The sequence below is a fragment of the Nestor notabilis genome, unplaced genomic scaffold, assembly GCF_000696875.1.
Source record: "Nestor notabilis isolate BGI_N333 unplaced genomic scaffold, ASM69687v1 scaffold20861, whole genome shotgun sequence".
Classification (NCBI taxonomy): domain Eukaryota; kingdom Metazoa; phylum Chordata; class Aves; order Psittaciformes; family Psittacidae; genus Nestor; species Nestor notabilis.
Window position 1 is genome coordinate 1 of NW_009914712.1, and position 26,569 is coordinate 26,569.

Here is a 26,569-nt window from a genome sequence, read left to right on the forward strand (position 1 = left end):
CAATCACGCCCTGGAGCTGCTCGTCATCCGCAACTACGGCCCTGCCGTCTGGGAGGACATCAAGTAAGTGTGTGCTTGTGTCTGTGTACGTGTCCCTCCGCCCTGGGCGGACGGGACCGGGGTTCGGGGCCGTCCACGGACGGCGGTACCAGGCCCGGCGGTGCCCCGTTTGCAACCGATACCAGCAGGTCTGTATAAATGTTGCGTGCCAGCGGACTTCAGGAGGTGGCTAACTACGGCCCTGCCGTCTGGGAGGACATCAAGTAAGTGTGTGCTTGTGTCTGTGTACGTGTCCCTCCGCCCTGGGCGGACGGGACCGGGGTTCGGGGCCGTCCACGGACGGCGGTACCAGGCCCGGCGGTGCCCCGTTTGCAACCGATACCAGCAGGTCTGTATAAATGTTGCGTGCCAGCGGACTTCAGGAGGTGGCTTTTACCCGTCACAAGACCAGGACGGTTCTTGCTGCGTTTGGTCCCGCTCGGGGCCTTTCTTAACGTCACAAAGACTCGCCTTGTCCCATCGTTACTGCTGTCCAGGAGCCGCAGTGGAGATCGCATTGATCCCTGCGGTTCCCTCGGTTATGCAAAGTGTATGGCAGCAATAATGTGTGGGCAAAACTTCCAAGAAACCATGGAAGCCCTTCCTTGAGTCAGACTACCAAATGAACCACACAACGGTTACATCTCTTTGCATTCCTAAAGGAACTGAAACGCAGTGTTTAGCTAGTAAACTGTCATCTAGAATGAGTGTGAAATTTTGGTAATTTGATTAGCTTGAAATTAGAAAAAGTCACTGCTATATAGAAATATGTATAAGAATGTATGTATAAGAATGCTTTTTGGTTTTCTGCTCTTGAACTCTGATTTCTTGTGTTGCGCCCTTGCTTGTCTGGCAGTATAGCAAGGACATGACTGTCTTTAAACTTTTGATGAATTGTGAGATTGCATACAAAGTTTGAAGTGGGTAGTGCGTACGAAATTCCATTTACCATAAATATGGTAGTATTGATACTTGGGCAAAACTACAAGAAGTAATTTTTAAAAAGATATAAATGCTCATAGAGTTTTAAGCTTACCTTGTAAGGCATCAGGTAACTATGTACTTAGAAGAAAGGGTTCTATATGATTTCTTAGTATCATGTTTTAAGGGAGAAGTGGCTTATCCAATTTGGAGAAAATAGTCTTCTTTCAGCTGGACACCTTCTTTTATACTCCTCTTTCCCATTTATTTTGAGCCAATTTTACTATGTCAATGTAGCTGTCTTGCCATTGTTGTAATACAATTTTTGGAGTTAAAGGACTGCTCTTGACTCTGAGATTTTTGTGACCATGACATTTTTTTTCATTAATCCATTCATTAAGAATGTGGTAATCTGACACAGTACCATGAAATCAGAGAATCATAGAAATGTTGGTTGGACAGGACCTCTGGAAGTCATCTAGTCCAGTCTGTTCCAACCAGGACTGTTACCAGCACTAGATCAGGGCTCAGCTATGATTTTTGTCTAGCTGAGTCTTTAAAATCACCAGAAATGGAGAGTCCACGCTTCTGGTTTTGCAGACATTCACTGTTCCAGTGATTCCTGACAGTCCATAAGTTACTCCTTGCAAATGAAGTTCTATGGATTGCATAGATGAGTGTTGAGTGAATGCCACACAGTTTTGGGCTCTAGGTGAAGTGAGCTATATACGTTTATTTTTCTTACATACCTTGTCTAAACACACTGCTCTATTTTGAATTCTTATGGTTTGATACTGGTTTTATAGGACACATGTAAGTTAAGCGACTTAAAAAAATAGTGATACATATATCGTTTCTATGAAAATGATAATAAAATACATATAAAACAGTAATGTTCACTGTTTCCTGGCATGCCATCACTTACCAAGATGCCTTTCAGTGTTATGGTCCACATTTGTGCAATTACCCACTGAATAGAATTTGTATTTAAGATTAATCCATCTGAAAAGATACAAAGTTTCATCTTCTAGTATGAGGTCATGCTGCAGCCTGTCAACCTGGTCATAATTCATGAACAGAATTTGTATTTAAGATTGATCCATTTGAGAAGATAGAAAGTTTCATCTTCTGGTACAAGATGATGCTGCAGCCTGTCAAAACCTAGTCATAATTCCTGATGCATCCTGTCTCTTAAGATTTTGCACACACCTAATAGATTACTGAAGATAAATAAGTAGTACTCCTTATAGGCTTTAGTAAATGTTTTCAAGAAATTTGATAGAAAGATATGAAATACTTTGCTAAGGTCAGTTGTGGAAATTCAGGAAGCTTCTACATCCTGTTTCTGGTTTTCAGCTGAGAAACATTTCTGTCTTGTAGCAGCCCAACATTTAGGCCCTGCTCTTAGCTCACGGAGAAGATGGCTTTCTGGAAGGAAACCTTACCACACCACTATCCAAACAAGAACGGAACATGATCTGCAAGAAAGAGCCAACATATATGCAACATTTGCCGTAGCTCCTGATGCAAAAGGTGTTTGCAACACGGTAGTTATTCAGCAGGGTTAGTCAGCAGGATTTATCTTAACAAATAGTGTACCCTAGAGTTTAGAAACCAGCAAAGAAGCACCTGTATACATATCACTGGAAAAAATTATAGTGATGCTTATTTAGGGATGGTACAGGATCAACTGATAGCCACTAAATGCTTGTTGATTTAGGTACTTTCAGATACTACAGGTTCCTGTGGTGCACTTGCAGAGGAGATGTGGAAGTGGTTAGGTGTTTTACCTTATGTAAGTAAATACAGACTTCTTGCAAAGGCATTGTTAGAAGTGTAAATCATGTGGATAACAATAGGAAGATACAAACTAGTGCTGTGGAATGCTGGGTTGAATTAGCTGAATCACTGATGATTGAATTGGTGGAGTAATTGTTGCAGTCAATAATCTTTGGCTGTGTCGTGGCTGTTCTTAAAAAATAAGAGGAACTTTGCACTGCTAGTATGGTCGAACTTGCAACATTTGCAACAATTTAAGATTTTCTGTGAAGCAGAAAGGCCTCTGGGTAGTTTGGTACAAAATTTGACATCTAAGCTTTATTTTTTCTGTTGAGCTAATCACATGCTGCTATTTTGTTCTCCCTGAAGTGACTGCAGAAGCTGTGAATCAGCATTGCAGAGTGGTGGGTTGTGATTGCTGAGGGATTCTCAAATGCCAGTGGGTGAATTTGTACTTAATATTGATAGAAGTGAAAAGAAAACATAGAACCGAATAAACTGAAGTAATAGAAATAAGTCATTCTTCAAAAAAGTACATTCAGAAAAGTTAAATACTGAATTTAAAGGGTAACTCTATCTGAAGCATGAAAACTTTTGTCTCCTGTGGCTTCTTCAGTCAAAAGTGACACTGAATGAAGTTCTTAAATATAGAATTTGGGAGACCAAATAGTTGAATTTGATGCTCTTGGGAGAGTGGTGTTTTAGTTGACATGACTTAGTATTAACTGAGTCAGAATGATGATTTCAAGTCTCTGCTTCTGATATTTCATTAATTTTTCAACATTCTTGTCAAACCGCAATCTGTCTTAAAACCATACATATTGATTCTGTTTTTAAATGTCCGAGTGGCTCAGAGTGGAATTCTTGGGAAAGTTAGACTCCATGTTTTTTTAACCCACCTTTAAAACAGAGAATAACTAAACAACAGAACTTTTGCCCATTAGGCAATCTTTAGATTGAGGTACTAAGCTTATGGAAAAATTATAGTATGGAAAAATTATAGTATATGCTCTGAAATTTTACTGAATATCAATTTTGTCAGCTCAGTGGAAATATGGCTTGGTTTTCTTAAGGAACTAGAACTAAAAAGCTTTAAACCCCAAACAGTTTAAAGCCATCTGTTTCTGAACCAACATGGTTGATTCCAAATAGGATGAATTCAAAACAAGATGAAGAAAGCCAGTATATGAGCAATGAGAGGTAATCATCATTTATGGAGCCTTTATTCTTTTTCTCAACTGCAAAGTCTCAAAAATTAATTTCTCCTTAATTTTTTTTTTTTGTCTGCCACTCATAGAACTGAGAATTTGGGCTTGTGGATGGTTTTTTCACAATGAAGCCCTAGAAGGACTAGAGGGGTTTAGCAAAGCTGGATGAGAGGGGGAGTGAGAGCCTCCTGGAAAGAGTCCTTCTGCAGTTGCTGAATTCTGCAGTAGCAGATTTTTTTTTCTGGGAAGTGAAGATGATCCAGCATCATAATTGCTTTTGCTTACTGACAGTTGTAAGCTGCATATACACTTCTCGTAGTTCACTCCTTAAGTCTTTGGAAGGGGGCACTTAGGACCTGGAATACATGCAGACATGCTTGTTTATCAGCACTCTACTAGTTCTGCAAGGAGTTATTAGTAAATAAACTTTTACTTAGAGCTGTTAGTCACATTTTTGCTAAGAAGACACTTTTAACTTGTCCCTTCCCTACTTAAGAGAAAGCTCTCTCAAATCCCTTATTTTGTTATTTCAGGGCTATTTCAGATTGTGTGGCCACAATTGCAATGGCTTGAAAAGATGGTGCTCAAGATTCTTTTGGCATTAGATATGTTCGGTTCCTCTGCAGCCAACATAAATATAACATCTGCTTTGGTGGTATATTGGTGAGCGTAGCTGCCTTCCAAGCAGTTGACCCGGGTTCGATTCCTGGCCAATGCACCAGTGCTGTCCTGGGTTCAGTGGTGGCAGTTATTTTTCTCCTTACTAGCTATACAGTGCTGTGTTAACACACCAATGTTTTATTTGTTGCTAACTAATGCTTACTCTAATCAAGGACTTTTCAGTCTGTCATGCATTGCCAGTGAGGAGGGGCACGGGAAGCCGGGAGGAAGCAGAGACAGGGCATCTGACCCAAACTGGCCAGAGGGGTATTCCATACCACAGCACATCATGCCCAGTATATAGACGGGGGGGGAGTCACCTGGAAGGCCCAGATCACTTGCTCGGGTTGGGCTGGGTATCGGTCGGCAGGTGGTGAGCAATTGTATCCTCTCCCCTTGTTATTTCCCTTATTAGTAGTAGTTTTATATTATACTTTAGTTATTAAACTGTTCTTATCTCTACTTGTGGGGTTTACATTCTTTCGATTCTTTTCCCCATCCTGCCCACACCTAGAGGGGGAGATGAAAGGGGGGCACAAGAGAGCGTCTGTGTGGTTCTGAGTTACCGGCTGGGCTTGAATCATGACACTATCATAAACTAAAAACTGTCAGGCCTAACCATTCTCACATACATGCAGTTGTGTGCTGATGTCTGATCGAAGCCAAGTGTGTATTCCTGGGTGATATGGTAGTGTGCGAATGTGATAGTAAGTCGTATGCATGGAATTTATGTGCCTGCCCAAAACAAAACAGAGATTACTTACATTAAAAAAACCAAACAACCAACAAAACAAAACAAAAAAATCCAAGGCTTATGGAGTTCTGTCTTCTCTGATATTTAAACACGTGTGGTTATGTATTTTTAAAAGGGGCTTCTATCATAAAATCTCGGTTCTTCTGCAGCAGGTGTCACATCTGGCTGATCTGAACAGCCAATACATATGAAATTCTGAGCACTCCATTCAGCAGCTATAAAGTTTTAATTGTTTAACAAGCATTAACAGGGATGTCCTCCTGAAACAGCTGCAGGACAGTATGTGGGAGCTAGAGCAGTGCTGTCAGCAGGGAATATGTACATAGTCATTTATGTTGTGTTTCGCAACAGTATCCCTCTGTATTTGATTAAATGAATACAGGGTTTTCTTACAGGCTCCTAAATCTGAATTTAGGCCAGGTTAGATGCTCAACTGTGGCACTTTAAAATATATTGCCAAGAAAAGGAATAAGAACTCAAATATCTTATTAAGAAATGCATTAAAATGGTTCCTCACAAGGCTGTAGAGTAAATTAGTATTTTTTCCACAAAGGTACATGAAAGATCTGGTTTTGGGAAATCAAATGACACAACCAGTCAACTGCTGTCCTCACAAATGCATGCATAGCCTGATGAGCATGGAAAAACTAGAAGTTGAAAACTCAGTGTTTGCAAAAAGTAACTACCTAAAGGTCAAACCGTTTTTCAATTGATTCTGGAAAATAATATCTGTGTTGAAATTTGCGAAGTAGCAAAACAGGCATTTTCTGCCCCAAGAGCTGCGTGTCCTTTGCTGGCTGTACCTTAGTGTGGGATGCAAAAAGCAAGTAATGGTCTTATTTTCTTCGTGCTCAATGCTTAATGTAGAATTAAGGCATCATCCTGCCTTTGCCCTTTTTTGTCCTTCTGTTGTGGGTTAGACTGGTATGTGCTGTCTACACATGCTTGGAAATGCCAAGACTCCAGGTCTGGGTAGCCTGCTGTGTAGCACAAACTTTACATGGACCTGGTGGTCTGGAAGTGCACACAAAGAAAGAGCAAAAGTTAATCACTTGTCCTGTGAGAAAGGAAATTTTTGTTTTTCTCCTGCAGACTTCACACATTATCACCTACCAAGGCTGCAGGCTAGTTTACTTTACAGAATTTGTTTTCTTTAACTGTCCTGTTAAAAGAGTGGAAGTCCAGGAGTTGAGAAATGATTATCCTCTTGTAATATAAGTGGAAAGCGTCTCTTCTCAGTTCCAAATTGGGCTCAACTGAAGTGGTAGAAAACTGTAGGATTAGGGGGAGTGAGGTAAACTGCAGAGCTAGCAATTGCCTGTAGAAAACTGAACAGGCACAGAAACTTATGCATCATATAGGTAAAGGTTAACAAGGTCAGACTTAGGTACTCACTGTGGCTTTTGCAGCAAAATGTAAGTGATTTTAGTATACATGTTTATTGGGTAAATTTTAAAAGGCATTTAGGTACATTAGCAGTTAGGTACATTAATGTTGTTGCAGGTTGGCTAGTTAAGTTAGGAGAGGTAGATGCTTTTATTCATTTATGCATTTAAAAATGTTCTCGACTGACTTTCACTAGAATTTAAATATTTATGAGCTCATTGACAGGTTGTGATATTCTCGTAAATTTTATTTGCAGTTATATTCCACAATGGTAAATAGTATAAAAGATTATAATAGAAAATCTAGTCAACTCTGTCTTTAAGCATATATATTACACATGTGTTTTACAGGGGACAGGATTGGATCTTTTTTTAAACTCTCCTTGTTTTCTTGGAATTTTTTGCAGAGCAAAACCTGCCCATATGTATGCATATTAAAGCCAATAATAAAAACCCTTTTGTAGCTGCAGAATAATGGCACTAGCTTGACTTACTGTGTCCGTATACAGAGTTCAGAATGTCACCTTGTCAAAGACGTTTTTTTCCTGCTTACTAATATGCAAAACACAGTTTACAGTTGTTGACACATCCTGTAAAAATCAAGGTCTTGGCCTGTTACTGTTGCTTAGCACAATGTTTAGATGTAATGATAATTCATATTATAGGATAGTTGACCTTTCCGAAACCTAGAAAAATATGCACAGAAGCTGTAATGAAAGGCTGTTGTTACAAGTTGCATCAGTAAGCTCTTAAGAGGTGTTGGAATTCAGATAGCTTGTTGGCCTGCTGTTGGTGGCTTGTAAAGTTCATGTAAATGGTGTTTTGAGCATAAAAAGCATGAAGTACCTTGAAAAAACGGGTCCTCCTATCTCAAACTGGGCACCCAACATTTATAAAACTTTCTGTCTGTAGTAGTCTTGTCCATTTAAAATAGAAATGGTATAATTGGCCTCACAAACTTGTTGGAGAGCTAGTGTGTGCAAATAGTATGAGGATCAATTCCACAGGAAGGCTTGCTAGGAATAATTCTGTCTTCAGAGCTGGATTTGAAAGCTGTGCTGTGGGTCAAGCCTGATGTTACATATCAATGAATGGGGTAACACAAAATACGGAATAGTTGTGCGCCAACTGAGTAGGATCTGTCTCAGTACTGAAACAGACAGTAGCCTGGAGGAAAAGGGACAGGTTTGGTGGACACCTGGGTGTGACTGATAGGTTGTGTCAGGCAGGCTTAAGGAAAGGCAGGGAAATGTGGCTTGGATTGAACTTCACTAATGTTGCTGCAACTGGTACCTGAGTGCATCTCTTCTGGTTTCATGAAGCAACAAAAAAAAAGTTCATCAAATGCTTATGGCTCTTTATGAGACACTTGTTTTATCTCTTCATAATCATTCTGGAAAATGCCATGTTCTCTAAGTTTTCAGCTGACTGTAGTTTTTATATATATAGGACAACCCTTTAAAAAGCATGTAAAACAGTACCATAGTCTTACCAATCTGTCTACAGTGTTAACAGCATCATTTCTGCTAGGAGAGAATATCAACTTAGAATGTAAAGTTTTTTGAGAAACTGTATTTGTATATGTAGATACATATATATAAAAATATATATGTGTATGTATATACGTGTATGTGTGTATTGTGTCTACGTAACCACAGTATGACCTGGGCAATAAAAATGCAAAATAAACAGGAGATAAGAATCAAAACTCTATACAAAATAGGAGGTATGGCATTTCAGTTAGTTATTGTGGGTAGCTGAAGTGAGTGAAAAGCCTTCCAGTTACTTGTGATATTTCTCAACAAGGACTGATTTGCAAGAGAGCCTTGGTGTCAAACTCCTTTTAAACATCAAAACATAGGTTTGGGTGTGCCTAGGACTTCCAGTTGTTTTTGATTCTGTTAATGCCTTTGGGATTTCTCCCATTAAATTGCTGGCTTTCCTATTCCTTTTTTTATGTACTTCTCTTCCTAGGAAGTGTAAAGTCCAGGTGGGTAACAATTGAGTTACGGATTTTACCAGATAGACATGTGTAACTGTATATTGCAGTGGTGGTTATAAGTCCCATGTGCATCATCTCTCCTGCTTTGTTGAACTGCTGTTGAACTTGCTCAGTATTTCCCTTTCCTAGCCCACAACTACTATATTGTAAAGAATTCTCGCTTTACAGTTTGCTTAAAGTTACTGATTCTTTCATGCTCAAAACCACTGCAGACATACTGTGTTAATTATCTTGATTGTCTTCTCACCATGAACACTGATGAAAAAATAGACTATTCACTAGAGTTTTACACTGGAAGCCCATACTTATTTTAGCTCATCTAGGACTCAGTTACAATGAATTGCAGTGGTCTGTGAAAAAACATGAAGATTAATTTTTCACTGACTCCTTAGTAGCACGTGGGTTTACCCATTGCTGAAGATGGAGTATTATGTTCAATCAATCTTGTAATAATAAGGGTTACTTATAAACAGATGCCAAAAAGAGACTTTGGAAAGCAAACAGTAGTGAAAGGACAACTCAAGATTAATTTTTTTAATCCATGTACCTCTTAACATTAATGAATGTTTATCAAGAAAGTGGCGTTAAGTAGGAACATTTATTGTTGTTTATGTTTCCAAGTCCTTATTTCACACTATTTCAAAGTCCTGAGCAGTATATTTTAAGTTTTCTTAAAGCTGATGCTGAATAGATGATTCTTCATGGGTCTGGAGATTAGTATTCACAAGATTCGTAGGGTCAGAACATTACACTACCTGCCTCTTCAGTTCCTCACAGTGGAAGGACCTGCTTGGAGGTCAGGAGTTTAGCATGGATGCCAAATTCTTTAATTCATCTGGGAAGGACCTGTCTAAAAGGAAATAGTGGCATGTTGTGGAGCATGGTGTGAGTGTTCTTGTAGCATCTCTCAGGTACTTTGCAGTTTTCCCAGAATTGGGAAGTGCTTTTAGACCCGTCAGGACACTAGGTGTTATAAACATATCACTCATATAAATTAAATGCTTAACAGAGTATTTTGTAAATAGCATTGCTTTTAAATGGAAGCAAAATAATACTAACTTTATATTTTCAGTATTTGGAATAGTAGCAAGAAGCTTCTACATTTGTTAACTGTATCTTTTAGGATTATCTTGTTTTGAAAACCTACATTAAACACTTTCATATCCAGCCTGTAAAACTGGGAAATAGCTCAGAACTCTGAAGTCTATAAATACACCTATTTACTTTAGCCAGAACATAATTTTCCTGGACAGATTCCCATTTTTATTTAATCTTGTAACTTAATATAATTTATGTTTTTCCCAGCTGGGTGTTTTAAAATATCTCTGGACCATCCACCACATGTACGCGTATATTTTCTTTTTTTCCTTTTGGAAGGAGTGAGGAGAGTAGTTCAATATTTTTAATAATTTTTAACAAAGCATCTTCATGAAATACATGAAAAAAATGAGAATCGTTTTGAAAACACAAACCATCTGTGAAAGAATGAGCAGTGAGTTTGCTGTTTTAATGTAAAAGAGATGCAAAGATGATGATTCTGATTTCACTGATACCATCCTCAGTTCTGAACCATGTAATTCTGTTTAATAGTGTTACTCTTGGAATGGAATTAAACTTGACATGCTCCTATCAGTGAGATCAGAACCATGCTGGGTTTCTAAGTAAATGCTGTAGTGTTATTTTGTCATTAAGATTGTTTTGACTGGTCTCTTCAATTTAATGAGCACTTTTTCCATCCTTGGTACACCAAGAATAGTTAAGCACAATGGTGGCAAAAGTCCCAACGGAAACAATACCTATCAGGGAAGAAGTCCTAGAGGTGGTCTTGGAACTAGCTGGTGGTGTGGTGTGTTCAGGGTGACACACCCAGGGCATGCACTTTGGACTGGAGTTTTCATAAGAGGAGATCCAGTTGTGCTTTGGGGCAGAGATGATCTTTTAAAGTGACATCAGCAGTTTCTAAATAATAATGTTGTTACATAACAGAGAAGCCTGTGCATCTTCAGGATAAAGTAATTGTTCCATGCATTCTTGTACAATCTTCTTTTTTTTTTTTTTTTTTCCCCCTGCTCTGTTTGTGTCCTTTACATTTTCTCAGTATTTTCTGAATGCAAAGCTCTCTAATGGGAAAGTTTCTTTTTCTGTAAGATTGTTTGTTTTAATTCCAGCTTTGTGACTGCCTACAAAGACAGGATAGCAAGTGCTCCTTCACAGGAATAAAAAAGTTCTGACAGCAGCAACCTGCTACAATCCATTTGCAAAACTACATTAAAAATCACGTTGTACACAGTGGGCTGCATAAATAAGATCAACCTGATGTGGCATCTTGTCCAACCACATTGTCTGTAAAATCTTTAAAGATGACAAAAAAAAATCCTTACTATGTCAAAATAGAGAAAATACTTTCTTTATGTGAAATAAAAAAGTGTGCAATCTGTGGTTTAAAAATCTGCATTATTAACATTACCTTTAAACATTAGTAGTGTGTTTACAAATACTAAACCAGTTTCACAATTTTGGAAGATTTTCTAAGGGCCCATTGTACACATGTAGTATTGCCTTTTGCACTATTCTGTGCTGTTAGAGCAACAGCAGTTTGGGAGGTGTTAGCATAACTGATGGAGGAAAGGCTGCTTTAAGACTTGATCCTGCTTTGACCTACTCAGTAGGAATTTTTCCATTGATTTCAAGGTCAAATTTGTACATGAAAAATGGCCTCTTTATAGCTGTGTTATTTTCCATGGTGCAATGGTTAAGGTTCTTTTTTCCCCAAGTAAACTTCCTCACATTAACCTGGATAATATAAACATTCTGGAGGAAAACAAAGGGCATTTTAGGAAAGTCTGGGCTGGAATCTTTGTTTCCCACAATTCGAATAGCTCTGTGTAATCATTCAGAATTAGTCTAGAGTAAATAAAAAGGGCTGCCAGACCATAGCAGTTAGGGCAGGCCTAACATAGGATGTAAGTTTTGAACCATGGAATATCACATCCCATGTGCTGATAACAGGATTCAGTTTGGGCAAGAATGTTAAATTCATGGATTTTTTTAGAAGAAAAGCACATCCTTCTTTTGTCTCTAGAAATGTAAATGAGTGTCGTGGTTTAAGCCCAGCCGACAACTTGGAACCACGCAGCCACTCTCTCACTACCCCCATCTTCCTTCCAAGGGATGGGGAGGAGAATCGAAGGAATGTAACTCCCACGGGTTGAGATAACAGCACTCCAGTAACTAAGGTGTAATACAAACCACTACTGCTACCAATAATAATGATAAGAGGAATAACAAGGGAAAAAGACACAACCGCTCACCACCCACTGACAGATACCCAGCCTGACCCGAGCAGCGATCTGGGCCTTCCAGGTAACTCCCCCCAGTTTATATACTGGGCATGACGTGCTGTGGTATGGAATACCCCTTTGGCCAGTTTGGGTCAGGTGTCCTGCCTCTGCTTCCTCCTGGCTTCCCCTCCTCTCTGGCAGAGCATGAGACTGAGAAAGTCCTTGGTCAGAGTAAACATTACTTAGCAACAACTAAAAACATCGGTGTTATCAGCATTGTTCCCAGACTGAAAGTCAAAAACACAGCACTGCACCAGCTACTAAGAAGGAGAAAAAATGACTGCTGTAGCTGAACCCAGGACAATGAGACATTAATTGTAAATTCTGTTCAATTTGACTTAGAAATTACTTTGAGAGAAAGGCCATATAGAAGTTAGCAGTTTGCTACTATAGTGCTGCTGCTTCACTAAAGAATTAACCAGGGCTTGGGAATTTGCCAGAGCTTGTTGCTTTTGGCTCATTTCCAGTCAAGCCTTTAAGAAAGCCACCAACATGTTGTTGCTGTTAATGCCTTTGTGATCAAACACTGCAGTCTGCAGAAAACATGAGAGCAATGCTAATGTATTCCCATAATTTTATCTGGTGAAAAACTGGAATTGCAGCAAAACATTTCAGGGGAAATGCCACAGTTTTTCATAAAACTAAGGATTACGAAGTTTTCTATGAAATATGGTCAGCCAGATTTAAATTCTCTGCATCTAAGGATGCTGTGTAATATTGCAGTTCTAATCCCGGCTCATGAACCATCTATCAGCCAGGAGAGGGAAGCTGTTTGGGTGAGAACAATTGCAGCCTTCTGGTCTTTCAAAGTTCAGGTCTGTAGCCATACCTTGTTCCACAAAGGCAGGTTTGTTTTCATACGTGGTACTCATAGATTATGGAGGTAAAAACACCTGTGTTCCACTGGAGGAATTGATGTTGGTGGACAGCCAACCACAGCAGCTCTGCAAGTGTGACAGAAGGCTGCGTGGAGACCACATAGCAGCCTTCCAGTATCTGAAGGGGGCCTATAAGGATGCTGGGGAGGGACTCTTCATCAGGGACTGTAGTGGTAGGACAAGGGATAATGGATTCAAACTTAAACAGGGGAAGTTTAGATTAGATATAAGGAAGAAGTTCTTTACAGTGAGGGTGGTGAGGCACTGGAATAGGTTGCCCAAGGAAGTTGTGAATGCTCCATCCCTGGCAGTGTTCAAGGCCAGGTTGGACAGAGCCTTGGGCGACATGGTTTATTGCGACATGTCCCTGCTCATGGCAGGGGGATTGGAAGGAGATGATCTTAAGGTCCTTTCCAACACAAACCATTCTATGCTTCTATGATTCTAGGATATCAGGTCTCTAATTCTTGAAAACAGCTCCCATATTCCTTCTTTTCCCAAGTAAAAGGAGAGCTGGAGTTATTAGTGGGAAACACTGTCTTGAAGCATACGAGATCAGTCAGGAACAAGAAGGTAGAGTTTACATTTCCTAAGAACTGAATCAAAATTATTATTAGAAGAAAACCATCTCAGTTCTTTGATTCTCATAACATGATGTGTAACTAGAAGTCATATGCAGTTTGGAGGGAAGTTTGCAAAGGGTGAACAAACTTTCCCACATGTCTGATACATACTGTGCTTTCTTTCAGTCTCTCTGATCTCAGCCAGACCACAAAGGATAACACACACATCTGGAAAAGCCATGAACATCCTCAAAAATAATGCATACTTGACCAGTCCAGTAGACACAGTTTCTGTGTGTGAGAATTTTCTCTCTTAAAAACTGACCCAGTTTTATGACACTGGTATCTCCTTCAAAACTTCTTACATTTCTTTCCAATTACATTGACTGGAATTTTTCCTGTTTCCTTCTCTGTGCCAAGCCATGCTTCCTTTTCTCTTGTTTTGATTTTAGTTTACTTTCTCAAAGCTTTTCTTCAATGCCTGCAGATTTTCAGAGACACCACTTTTTAAAATAATCAGTGGTTATTTCAAGCCTATTCCATTTAGATTATTTTAGCTATTTTGTTTTTCTTCAGTTTTCTCTAGATCCTTTCGATCGCTCAGCAGCCATCTTCTCTGCAGCCTTAATGCTGTATTTCCCAGTAAAACAACTTTATTGATAAAGTTAAACAAAAAATAGTTCAATCAGCAATCACATCTGCATTCCTTGGATATAATCTTCTGGAGTGAAACTCACTGCTCTCAGGCTTCTCTATCCCCCAGTATTAAGAGCCTTGCTAGGCATTCCTGCAGTACAGGAAAAGGACCCAGTGCTTGTAGTGCAGGCTAATACTCCAAAACAGCAACAAAAATATCCTGCTTTTTAATTATTTTTATTTTAAAAAGACAGAGAAGAATACATTTTTTTGAAACTGTAATCCAACAGAAGCTAATTTGTTTTGTGAATTTTTTTCCAGAAAATTTGTCAGATTAAATATTTACTCCTGCAGGGGATTATGCTCCTCACTTACAACCGTGTGGGCAAAAATCTCTTACTTGTCCTACACAGATAGTAAATCCCATGACAATGTCTCATCTAAATCTGTGTCAAAAGATAAACTGCCTTTTTAAAGCCTGTGCTTCAAAATTATTAAATTTTTTTCTTCCTTTCCAGGACAATTCCTTCTCCATACCTCTAAACCCTCCTGTGCTGCTACATCCCAATCACTCAGCTAGATGCTGAGCTAAAATGTAATTCAGTTAGGTGTTTATTATCCTGGGTTATTTTTCTGCTGGATGGATTTCCCTGTCTGCTTCATCGCCTTGTCACAGGAGTTGCTGTGCATACAGAACAACATGTAGCCAGATGGAGTGGCTGAGGACAGAATAGGAGGTTCACTGAAGTCAACTGACTTGCCCTTTCTCCAGTGGGCCGGGTCTGCGGTTTCTGGGGCCTTTCTGCCTCCCTCTGTAACCTGACAGCAGTGAGAACTTGTGAAAGTTTTTCTTTCTGAAGTATTTTATTAGCTTTAAGACTGCATGTGATGGGGAAATGCTGCTGTAAGCAAAAAAAGCTTACAAAGTTGTGCTGCCTTTTGGACAAGCTGCTGACTCAGTGTTCAAGCTGAAGGGAATAAGAAATGATCCTGAAAAACGAAGGAGTCATTTTGGTTTTTTACTTAGCGGCACTAGTAAGAGTAAATGTGCATGTGATATATGCATGAGTCTTGTCTTAAACCTGGGGTTGAGATTTGTTTCCTTTAGTGAAGATATGTATATTTTTATTATGCTTTTACTCATGAAAGTAGCGTGCAATGCAAGAACAAGCCCTTACAAAATCCTAGCATGCTTTTTCTTTTCCTGTCTACTGGGCATGTGCAAAATTCAGAAAAAAAAAAGGTATTTGATTAGGTACCTACGTGTTAGTTTTAAATTCCTCTTTGAAGATACGTGCAAATGGTTATTAAAAACATTCCATGCCTTTTGTAAATAAAGTGTAATCAAAATTGGAAGGAAAGAAAACACTTGGTTAAAAAGTGTTTGAAGATCCCATCTTGGTTTGGATTATTGGATAGTCCCCTACTTTAAAATGGAAATTCTGTCGTTGTTGTGAGGCTCTGTACTGAAAAATCGTGTTTATTTTCTCACAGCTAATTATTGATTTAGAGTACACGTGGTCTGAAATATTTGTGTTGTACCTTAATGACTCAGAGATATGGAACAGATTTATTTCTCATTTTCTATCTTAAGTAACTTCTTAAAGGTAGAACCTACAAACTTGTTTCTTTAAAAGGCACTAGTTAGTACCAAACAATATATAATCGATTTATCAATATGGCGCTTCTGCCTCAGCCAAAAAACTTTTATGCTATTTTCTTTTTAGGAAGGAGGCACAGCTGGATGAAGAAGGACAGTTTCTGGTCAGAATCATTTATGATGATTCCAAGACCTATGATCTGGTTGCAGCTGCAAGCAAGGTCCTTAGTAAGTAATAAGGATATCTTCTTTGTCCATTTATCACCAAAAAAAAAAAAAAAAACCCCACAAAAAACCTCTCCCCCCCCCAAAAAAAATAAATCAATATAGCAGAGAGAAACGGGATTTAACACAGAAGAAGTGAAAACAGGATAGTGGTCAAAGAGAATTTTGTTTTTAAATCTCAGAAGAAAGTAGTTTATTTATTCTATTTAAGATATTTTTATTTGTTTTATTCCTTAAATCGATTTTTATTACTTCCAAAGTATTCCAAGTTACAGGAACACCTTAAACTGTAGTAATACACCTTATCCACACGGCATGATCAGTGTTACAAGCAGTTAGTAGTAGTGAGCACTACTAACAACTGAGTTCCTTTATTTTCAAGTAGTGATTTCTTACCTGAATCAAAATCTAAAATTCTATAAATGCATGAAATGCACAATGCAGCAAAGTCATAATGGTAATTGGTAAATTCTAATGAAATTCCTATATTCAATACTACTTATGTGCCATGTGGACCCCGAATCTTGTTTTTCTCATATTCTTGATCTGAGATCTAGGTACAGTTTAGGTACTGTCTTTCTTGTTTATGAATATGAAACTGATGGGGTAAGCAAAGTGCATGAAATACAGCATTTGAACTTAATGGTATTTTCCTGTTTTAACTAGATCTGAATGCTGGGGAAATTCTTCAAATGTTTGGGAAGATGTTTTTTGTGTTTTGTCAAGAATCTGGTTATGATACAATTCTACGTGTCTTGGGCTCGAATGTCAGAGAGTTTTTGCAGGTAAGAATTTTGTGACAAATTATTTCAGATACCAGGTGAAAGTATGATCTAGTCAGCAGATTAGATTGAGATTTGGGAATACAGGTTGTACTCTGTAATCTCCCAGTTATTTGCAGAGAGGCATCTGAAAACTTTATTCCTTGGTATTTGTATTTTATAGCGCTTTGCACTGCTCAGCAATTTTAGTGCTGGTATTTTCTTTCCGTTTCAGTTAATACAGTATTCAGGTACCTGATAGAGTAATAATTTTCCATAGCATCTTTAACTGTTCAATTTTATAAATGAGTGAGAAGGCATGTAACCTGGGGTTGCAGAGGCATTCCTAAATCTGAAATTTCATTTGAAATAAAAAAAAAAAAAGTGTTGAACAGGATTTCTTACGTATAACAGAAGTATGGGGTAGAAGAAACATGGAAAAACCCACCAGTCTACACTGTCTGTGTGTGTTAAGTAAAAAGACTTAGCTTCCTTATACTAACAGAAAATGCGGTCTTCAGGTTTGTACGGTATATCTTCTTCTAAGTTCTCTTGGACTAACTATAGCTACTGATTATTTCTAATTGTACATTATGTACAGAGCTAGAGCTCATACACAGCTTATCTCAAAGACATTATTCTTTGTCCCTGAAGTATGGATGGGATAGAGTAGCAGTGTTAAAGTAAATTTTTATGCTTTCCTGACTGCAGAACAGCATGATACGGCACTGTAAACCAAAACAAAATGAAAACAGTTTCTCAGTAGCATGAAAGAAATGCAGTTGCTTCTCTGAAGTGTGATTTTTAAGTGTAGAAAAAATGGACTTCCCTTTTTTGTCACTTGAAATTTGCTAACTTCAGAAAAACACTTTGGATTTAAGATTTGTCACATATTTCACTTTTGGAGAGAACTGTGTGTTATAATGAGTTTAAAAGTACTCATTAAGATTTCACAGGACATATCTCTCTTGATTTTCACTGGAAATTTAGCAGCCTCTTGTAATCTGTTCCCTTTAAATGTCTCCAGCAATAATAAGTGAAAAGAGCAGAGTGCACAGGTTGCTGAATTGCTAGAATATTTACTTCTGTGTCTCACTACCTACCTCATAACTTGGATTATTACAGAGCAGCCTAGATGTAGTCAACCCAGACTTCTTGTACAGATCCCATGGACTGTAACTGCTGGGCAGACAGTGGATGTGTACCCTCCAACATGCACATCCCATGTGTGATCTGTGTACTATTGTCTGTCTATGGGATGTGACGTCCTTTGTATTTCATGGCTTCATTCACAGGCCGCTCTCAAAGCAAGCTTTCAGATAAATGTGATTTCTAAAGATGACTCGTATTGAAGTTGCAGTTAGGGTTGTGCAAGAATAGGGGAGGAGGAAAGAAAGGGTGTAGCTGGCCCATTGCTTCATCACCGTGGGTATACATGGATGGGACAGTCCTTCTCTATTCCTTTCCCTCATGTCCTTTTCCATACAATATACTTCCTTCCATTCCTTAATCATGTGTGATGATGAAAAGATTGCATGTTTGTAGTACACACCAAACATTTATAGAAGTGTGAACAGCTTACATTTATTTTCTTCTAATGACAATATTTTAAGCTGCTTTGAATTTCAGTGTTAACAGATGACATTGGCTATTATATACCTCTGTAAATTTTTATAGGACTAATGTACTAGTAGCTGTGCCAGAAGTGTACTTTTTAGCTTTTTGTTCTGATGAAAAATCAGCGTTACCTGTGATTTATTATTTGTGCATCTTCCAGCAGTCAGATTAGGTCAGGAAACTAATTCATACACCTGTTACAAAAATAGGTGCAGACTGAGTTTGATGTGCTGAACTTGTGTCAGATTCTTAAAATAGAATTCCAAAAGGTGCTTCTAAAAATCTGTACTAAGTTGGGATACATGAAATAATTGAGGGCTGTGGCTTTTTAAGGCATGTGAAAATAAATCTCATCTTTATGTTCTGTTTCCTTTGACATCTCAGATAAAATGTAGTTTATTCATAGACGAAACACAGGTACTTCAAACTTCATGAAAGATGTAAAAAAAAAAAGATGCAACTAGATCTAGTATTTATACTATCTATGAAAAACACAGGCCTGGAAGAATTGCAAATCATACTGAAAGACACTGTGCCCAAGAGAAGCAGTATGAAAAGAGGTATCTCCTAAGAAACCCAGTGTGTAGCTTTCTACTGAATGAAAATCAAACACTGGAGTAGTGGTTAGTTCTCTCATTTAGGGAATCATTTACATGGCTATTTAATTGTTCGTAATGGCAGTGCAATAAATTTCAGGAGACAAACTCCTCTTTTAGAAAGTTTCCAGGTGCTCTGTACCACACAGAGCTGAACAGTGTATCTTTGTATTTCAGGTGCCAGTCACAAGTCTTTCGCTTTTAGGCAGGCCAGGATCTGCCTGATTTAGTATCACTGCTTGTTCTTGCTTGAAGATCCCTTTGTGTTTCACCATGGAGCTGATCCCTGCTCTCCAGATTGCTAGAATTAGTGTCTCTGGTCCCAGCAGAAGCTCTGGCGTATATCTAAGCAGTCTAGGAGCCAAGAATTCAGGCAGAGAGCTTAACCTATTATCTGTACCTGATCACACTTCTGGCCCACAGCAGGTAAACGAACTAGAAAAACCCACCCATTTGTTCTTCCAAAAGCTGCAATATCAATGTAGAATCGATCAAACACACACACACACAAAAAAAAGAGTGGGAGTGACAATGACACAATGACAGTGTCTAAATGGCAGGGTCTGGGAGTGATTTCAGCTCCTTGATCTGGAAGCACATCTCTACAGCTTCTTGACTTGGAGCAGGGTTCTGAATACTGTAAGCTCTTTGCTCGACCCGTAATCTGTATGCACAGGGAGAAAAGACACATGGGGGACTAGAAAGCAGCTGCAATACATCCTGAGCAAGTCTGCCCTCTGGATGATTAGCGAGTAAAGACTAAAGGGCATATCATACGGGTTCACCTATGACACTTCTTGGACAAAGTCAGCAGTAGTGGGGTAGCAGGCTGGCAAAGTGGTCTTGCAGAATGGGGCTAGTGCCAGATGTTAGCAATACTTGTGTTGGACTTAAATGTTAATAATTACACAACCATCTTAATAAAATTCTGGCCATGATACTGGCCATAATGAACTCCTTTTTAAATTCTTCAGGTGTTGATGACTGTAACTGAAAGATTGTTGTCTTTTCCCACGTATCTCTGCAGCAGTTTTTCCAAAAGGTCAATATATCCCAGCTGTTTCTGAGACATATGTGCTGAAAGAGCATATCTGTACCCAGTTAAGGACATTGTGGGACACTCCCTCAGAGCCAGTCAGATCTCTTGGTCTTTTCTCATCCATGCTTCCAAAGCAGTCTCTTTCCATTTCGTTGTCTTGAACTCTGCAAAGATCTTGCAGAATTTGCCTTCAGGCAATTGCAATTGAATACCCAGTAACAGCTGGAATGAATTTACTCCCAGATTGTTGCCTCCTCAAGTTTTAATTTGGAGGTGTTGATATAGCAACAAAAACATAAATTTGAAACAAACCAAAAAACTGAAGGAGGAAGTTCCAGGCTGAGTACATCCTACGGAATTCATTTCTAAGCATCTTATTTCCTCTAAAAGCCTCCCAGAAGAGGCAGCTGTCCAAGCACTTCACAACTCACATGAAATCAAGTTTAGTATGCTTCCACAAATTTGATAATTGACAGATGCTCAGGAAAGGTGGAGAATGTCCCAGACAGCACATTGAAAATATTTTCACCTCACTTCTTGTGCTGGCAGAAAACAACATGCAGAGCCTGGTGCTAGCACTTACTTGGGAGGGCAAGAAAACAACATTTAAAATATTCAGTAATCTTCTGGACTTAAGGTGTAAAGGAGCTGTATGAATTTTACAATACAGGTAAAAAATTGTGTGGGTTGCAACACTATCCAGCAAGCTAGGTTACTCTTACTGTGTTAAATACACAGTAAATAGCAACCTGGAGCCTTGAAAATTGCTTCACAATCAAAGCTGGAGCTAGTCTTGTGTTCTAAGTGTGATTTTGATCTCATTGTTGTCATTAATGTCCTTTTATTAGTTATGCCTATCAATTTATCATTTAGCTATCCTTTTTCTGGTCAAGATTTAAAGTTCAATTCGTAAGATGTCCAGGACATTAACTGGAAAAATAGAAGACTTCTTCCTTTTCCTGAATAATCTTTTCTGAAACATGATTACAGCAGCTGTGATATGTGCTATGTATTCTGTGGGGGTTTTTTTCCCAATTATTCTCAAAGAAAATGTGTATTTGAAGTTGGTCTTTCAGTCATTTTTGTCTTTACATTAAAATTTGAAACTTTCTCAGGTCCTGTAAACTTAGGTTGACTGTTACAAATGTCAGAACTAGGCATTTTCATTGAAAATAAGGAAAAAGATTCATGTTTACTCAGACATGGTTATTTGTATTTGACACCTAAATTAGCATCTTAACAGGAAATTATAGGGACTAGAATCAGGAGGGATAAAAATGGTTAAGGTACAGGTTTGGGAAACACCCACAGAGTCTTTAATCATCAGAATGTTTGAAAATACAGCATGGTCAGGGATGAATTCTTACTGACTGGAGTAATTTTTAATAGTGTTAATTTTGATTGCCACAGTAGATGGAAAGAACATCACAAGCTACCTGAAAAGCCTGTTATGATGACACTTCTATAAATCATATGGCAAATGCACAGGGAGTGTGAGCAGTAGGAGAAAGCAGATATTCAAATTAGACAGAGTATGGACATACTTTCTTCAGAACTAATAAGCGAATGCCTTATAATCATGTTTTCAATTTCTTCTTCCAGAACCTGGATGCTTTGCATGACCACCTTGCTACTATTTACCCAGGCATGCGAGCCCCTTCCTTCAGATGTACTGATGCAGAGAAGGGGAAGGGACTCATTCTGCATTACTATTCGGAAAGAGAAGGTCTCCAGGATATTGTCATTGGCATCATCAAAACAGTAGCTCAACAGATCCATGGTACAGAAATAGATATGAAGGTAATGTCTGAAGGGATGTGCACGCTGAAAACTTTTGTCAAATAAAGAAAATCAGAAGAGAAGTGAAGTTAGCTCAGGTTGAATGGCTAGTTCTGTATAGTGATGGTGATATACTTGATGTCTTTGCTTAGATTCTACTTTGTAGAAATCCATAGTTCAAACATTTACAGCAGGTGTTAGTACTCAGTACGGAAGGATGCAACAGAATCAAAACAGTCTTCCTCTTATGTCCCTGTTTATTCAAAGTGTTGAGACAGACAAGGAGGACTGTGTTGGAAAGTTGGCTGCAAGAGTGCTGAAGCTGTTGATTGACAAGCATTTCTTTTGGTAGCACAGGCAACTTACTCCGTCCTCCTCTGCTTAAGCTTGTCCTATGGCAGCTTCTTCAGCTGTATCCCTCCAGCTGTTGTCAAGCTATAAAATCAACTAGACTGAGGAAGTGAACTGGGTTCAAAATAACTTTTTTTTTTTCTGGGTTATTAAAATAACATTTATTTTTTTCTGGGTTTATTACACCTATGCCTTTATGTGGTTTGGTGTTCTTTCTCTCAGAGAGAGTTCTGCCAGTATAGTCAAGGGGTCATGCAAAGACAAAAGTGATCAGCAGGGCAGAGGAGAAATAATACATGTTCTGAAGAGGTTTAAATATAGGTATTAATTATAAATTTACTTCTCATTTTCATGTGACTTTCTTAGGCTTTTCTGGAAATTTTATTGTTGTACTGTAATTAAATCAAAATTTAATACTATTGGTCAAACCTACTGTAAGTGAGCACAAAGTTCAATTTAAATCCAAACTATGCTTACAGACTGGCTGAGCCAAAAGCATATAGGTGCCTAAAAATTAGTGTTACCTCTAACCTGGAGAAAGTACATATTGTCTGTATTTTATTTTATTTTATCTATTACCCTGTTTTTTCCCTTGTCTCTATTAGAAAGTCATGTGCCCTCAACCCTGAACCTTTGTTGTCTCTGCTGGTTAATAATCCTAGCTTTTGACACCTTTAATGGCATTAAATAGTGCTTTACTCCACAGGTACTCAGAAGCTACAGTGGTAGTTATGCAGGGAATAATCAGTTACTTGTTTCTGCAAGGTCAGAGTGCCAAAATTTGCAGCCTATCCCCACAGACAATGAAAGTCTCCCTCCATTACTTGACAGGTCAACTATTAATCATTAATGGTACATGGTGGGAGTATTACAGCAGAGTAAGCCTGCCATTGTGGTACCGTGGTACCTGGCTAGTTTTACACTGTTCAAAAAAATGAGAACAGGAGAAAAAAATTGGCTGACTTCTTTCATTTCAATCCCTTGCCTCATAATTTGATTAATGCTTTCGTGTTTCAGACTGTTAGTAATGCTTTGAAATAGCACAGCACAGAAAAACAAGAGTTGATTTTCACTCCCTGTTTTTGTGGACCAATCAATGCCTCTTCAGTAAAATCTTTGATTTGGTCTTTAGTTAGAATTTTGCTTAAGGAGGAATTTTTTTTTTTTTTAACTAATAAGAGCCTCAGTGCCTAGCCCTAAGTTTCTGATGTTATTATGGGACTTGCTTTCCAACTTACAAGAACAGATGAGATTCACAAGTTGTCCTTCCAGACCTCTTTATCCAAAGCATTTACATAACAATCCAATACAGGTCTGGTTTAGTAAGTTATGCAGTTCTCTTTATATTAGTGTGAAGTTGATATCTGGAGTTTGATGTTTAGTGCTTTATTAGTCACTTTTCTTTTTTGCCTATTTAGACCAAATGCTTATATAAATCTGTTTGAGAGAATGCACACTTCTAAGTCTGTATTTTCATACAATTTTGCTTGGATTTCTCTTACCTTTTTCTTACCAGCTTCTGTGCAAGTGGTAGCAGATCTTAATTGTTTACAATAATTCTGGTTTTATTTCATTAGGTGATTTGATTTTGTTTCGTGGGTTACACAGAATCATGGAATGGCAGAGGTTGGAAGGAACGTACATACGTATACACACACACATACATGTTCTTCTAAAATATAATAGGGCTTCCTTTTCCAGAATGGTGTCCTTCAGGAAATGTGCCCTTTCTTCTAACACCTAGGGTATGTGTGTGCTGAAGGCAAGGGGAAAAAAAAAAGGTAAAAGGTCTTAGTTTGTTTCTGTTAAATTCTGTTAGCACTGAAAGGAAGGCCATTTGATTTGAACTTGGATTCAGAATTGAAGTTCTATAGTTCAGGAAAGCCCAGGTTGACATGGATTATTAATTAGTTCAAATGCAATTTGCTTTATCTTCCCTGATACACTAATTCAGTTTTAGCTAAGTAGAGCTAAGATTATATAATGTTTGCAGCAGGTATTGTCCCAAGAATTGTTCCTGACTTTGAGAACATCCTAAGAATATTTGAGTTCCACCAGTACCAGTATGAGAACTAAAAAACTTCATGGTGCTGGTGACCAGCTTTGACATGAGATCTCTGTTAGAAGCTCTCTGGTTATGACTTCTCTTGGTTCACTTGTCAGAGCTTGGTTGTGTATAAATGAGCCTAACCTGTGAAGGTGAAGTCAGGACAGGGATTCCCTCAAAGCTACAAATGGTACCGGTCAACAAAGAATGTTGTACAATCCTACAAAGCCCAGAAATCTGTTGTGAAAACAGATTTTTGCAGTTCTGTTGTTATCTGAGAGCAGACTCTCAGTGTCTTTCTTTTGGACAGGGAAGATGGTTTACAATATAAAATGAAAAAAAGATCAGGGGAAGTCCTTGACAAGATTATAATTTCAGACTGTCTCATTACTAATGGCAATATAAAAATCAAAGCCAAGATGTGACCAGCTGGAGAGCTGACCTAGAAACTACTTCAGTACTTGTGCAGGACAAGCAGTACTGACCACACGTTAAAATGCTGGCTGTGTATGAAGATGTCAGTCATGCAGCATGATCAGCCTCTAATTCTGACACAAGGGCAGCCAGAAACTTAGAGATATTCTCACAGTTTTAATGTTGGGTGTGCAAAGCTAAGGGTGGTACCATTTACACAGAGAACTACTTTGCCTCAGGATCACCCCAAAACAGCTGCAGTAAAATTCATCAAGTAGCATTGCACACTTGGTTTTGATCAGAAGAGATCAAGAATTTCATCGTGTGCTGACCTTTAAGTGGCAAAGCCCTGACTTTGTATTAATCTTCACAATCTGATGGGAAAAGATCCCTGTCCAAGGACAATCTGTGCTTCCCCCCCCCCGGCTCTGTCCCGAGATATGAGTGTATCTCAGGGACATGCTTATATCTATAGAATTGAGTTTCGTCATGTAGGTGCATCAGTGGAAATTTAACAGATAGCACATGTTCATTATACCTGCTGTATCACAGTGATACTGGCTGGATTTAATGTCTTGTGTGAAGCTCACCAAATGCATTAAACCACGTCATTTTAAAATAACCGTTCTCTCAATTGTCCTTCTCTGACACATTGGTTTGACTTTTCACGTGTCTAAGAAAGGACTAACGCTGAAGATATACCCTCTGGAAAGCACAGGAATGGTAGCAGTTGTTACATGTTCTCTTTGAAACCAGGAGAATGATTTTCCCCTTCAGTTTTTAACTGCAGTTACTATGGTGATTGAGCTCTTAGATGTGGTGAACCGATGTCACTTCACCACCTAAGACCGCAGAGGAGGAAGAATTACATTTGATTCTTGGCTTTGTTGCTTCTGTCGCTGAACTTTCATTTCTCAAGCATTTAACAGAGGCTTCTTCAACAGTATGTAAATGACAGTGAAATTCCGTGGCTTACAAACTTTGCCTGGAGAATGAAACAATGGGTAAGTTCTATCCTAGTTAAGCTTACTACAGAGTATGTAGGGCAGGTCTTTGGCCAATTAGGTTGGATCTGTAGGTACAAGTGTGAAGGGACAGAATTTAACAAGTTCTGTATCGTGGTTTAAGCCCAGCCGGTAACTTCGAACCACACAGCCACTTGCTCACTCCCTCTCTTCTTCGTTTCATGTCAAAGAAGTTTTAGTAGCATCTAGTGGTCTGCTACATGCGTAGTTTGGAGCTAGCAATACAAAAAATAGATCCTGTGCAAAAGGGACAATATATATGGAAGAATAGAGAAAGACATTCTGTTAATGGTTAGAAATGCTTATTTTAAATTTGCTGACAAGGTGGATGAACTGGTGAGATGGGAAGATTAGATAGTGCATGAATGATGTGAGCAGAAAAAACGTCATGAAATTACATATCCAGTGGGAAGTTATGAATCAGTAGCTTTCTTAGGCTGGAGAGGGGTGTAATTCTAGTATCTGTTAAGAAGGGTCTGTGCATGGATGACCACGATCAAATTCAGTAAACCAGCCATGTCCACAGCATATCAGATTTACCAGGAGAGTACAGCTGGCACTGTGGCTGTCTCATAGATCTGACACATTTCATGTGTTTGGCCTGTTGTTCATTTGCTGCACTAATGTGATACACTAGTACAGCAGGCATTTCTTGATGCCCTGGAGTCTGGTCAAAAATAGTGTTGCAAACAAACTTGAAGATGCCTGGGAAATTTGCAGCAGTGACTCTTTGGTCAGTAGGTTATAATATTACTGTCTCTGGAAGGTGATGTGCTGTTAATATGAACATTTCCATAATAATTATTAGATATTTAAAAATTAATTTTAGGACTGCTTTGCTGAATTAAGAAGCTTTTCATTCAAAATAAGCATTTTGTGTTTATTTCAGTTGCGGCAAGAGCAGCTCTTTGAAGTAAGATCCAAGACTGGAAATGATCTGGGAGGATAG

The 26,569-nt window shown here is 38.6% G+C and overlaps 1 protein-coding gene across 1 annotated transcript in view; it reads left to right on the plus strand.

The window, feature by feature from the left end:
* Positions 1 to 6: 6 nt before the first annotated feature.
* Positions 7 to 26,569, plus strand: part of GUCY1B3 (guanylate cyclase 1, soluble, beta 3) — a 39,286-nt gene continuing 12,723 nt past the window's right edge. Inside the window, exons 1-4 of the mRNA XM_010023789.1 lie at positions 7 to 63; positions 15,894 to 15,994; positions 16,658 to 16,776; positions 21,607 to 21,804. Of these exons, the coding sequence (XP_010022091.1) occupies positions 16,684 to 16,776; positions 21,607 to 21,804 (291 nt within the window). The 5' untranslated portion in view covers positions 7 to 63; positions 15,894 to 15,994; positions 16,658 to 16,683. The remainder of the gene's footprint in view (positions 64 to 15,893; positions 15,995 to 16,657; positions 16,777 to 21,606; positions 21,805 to 26,569) is intronic.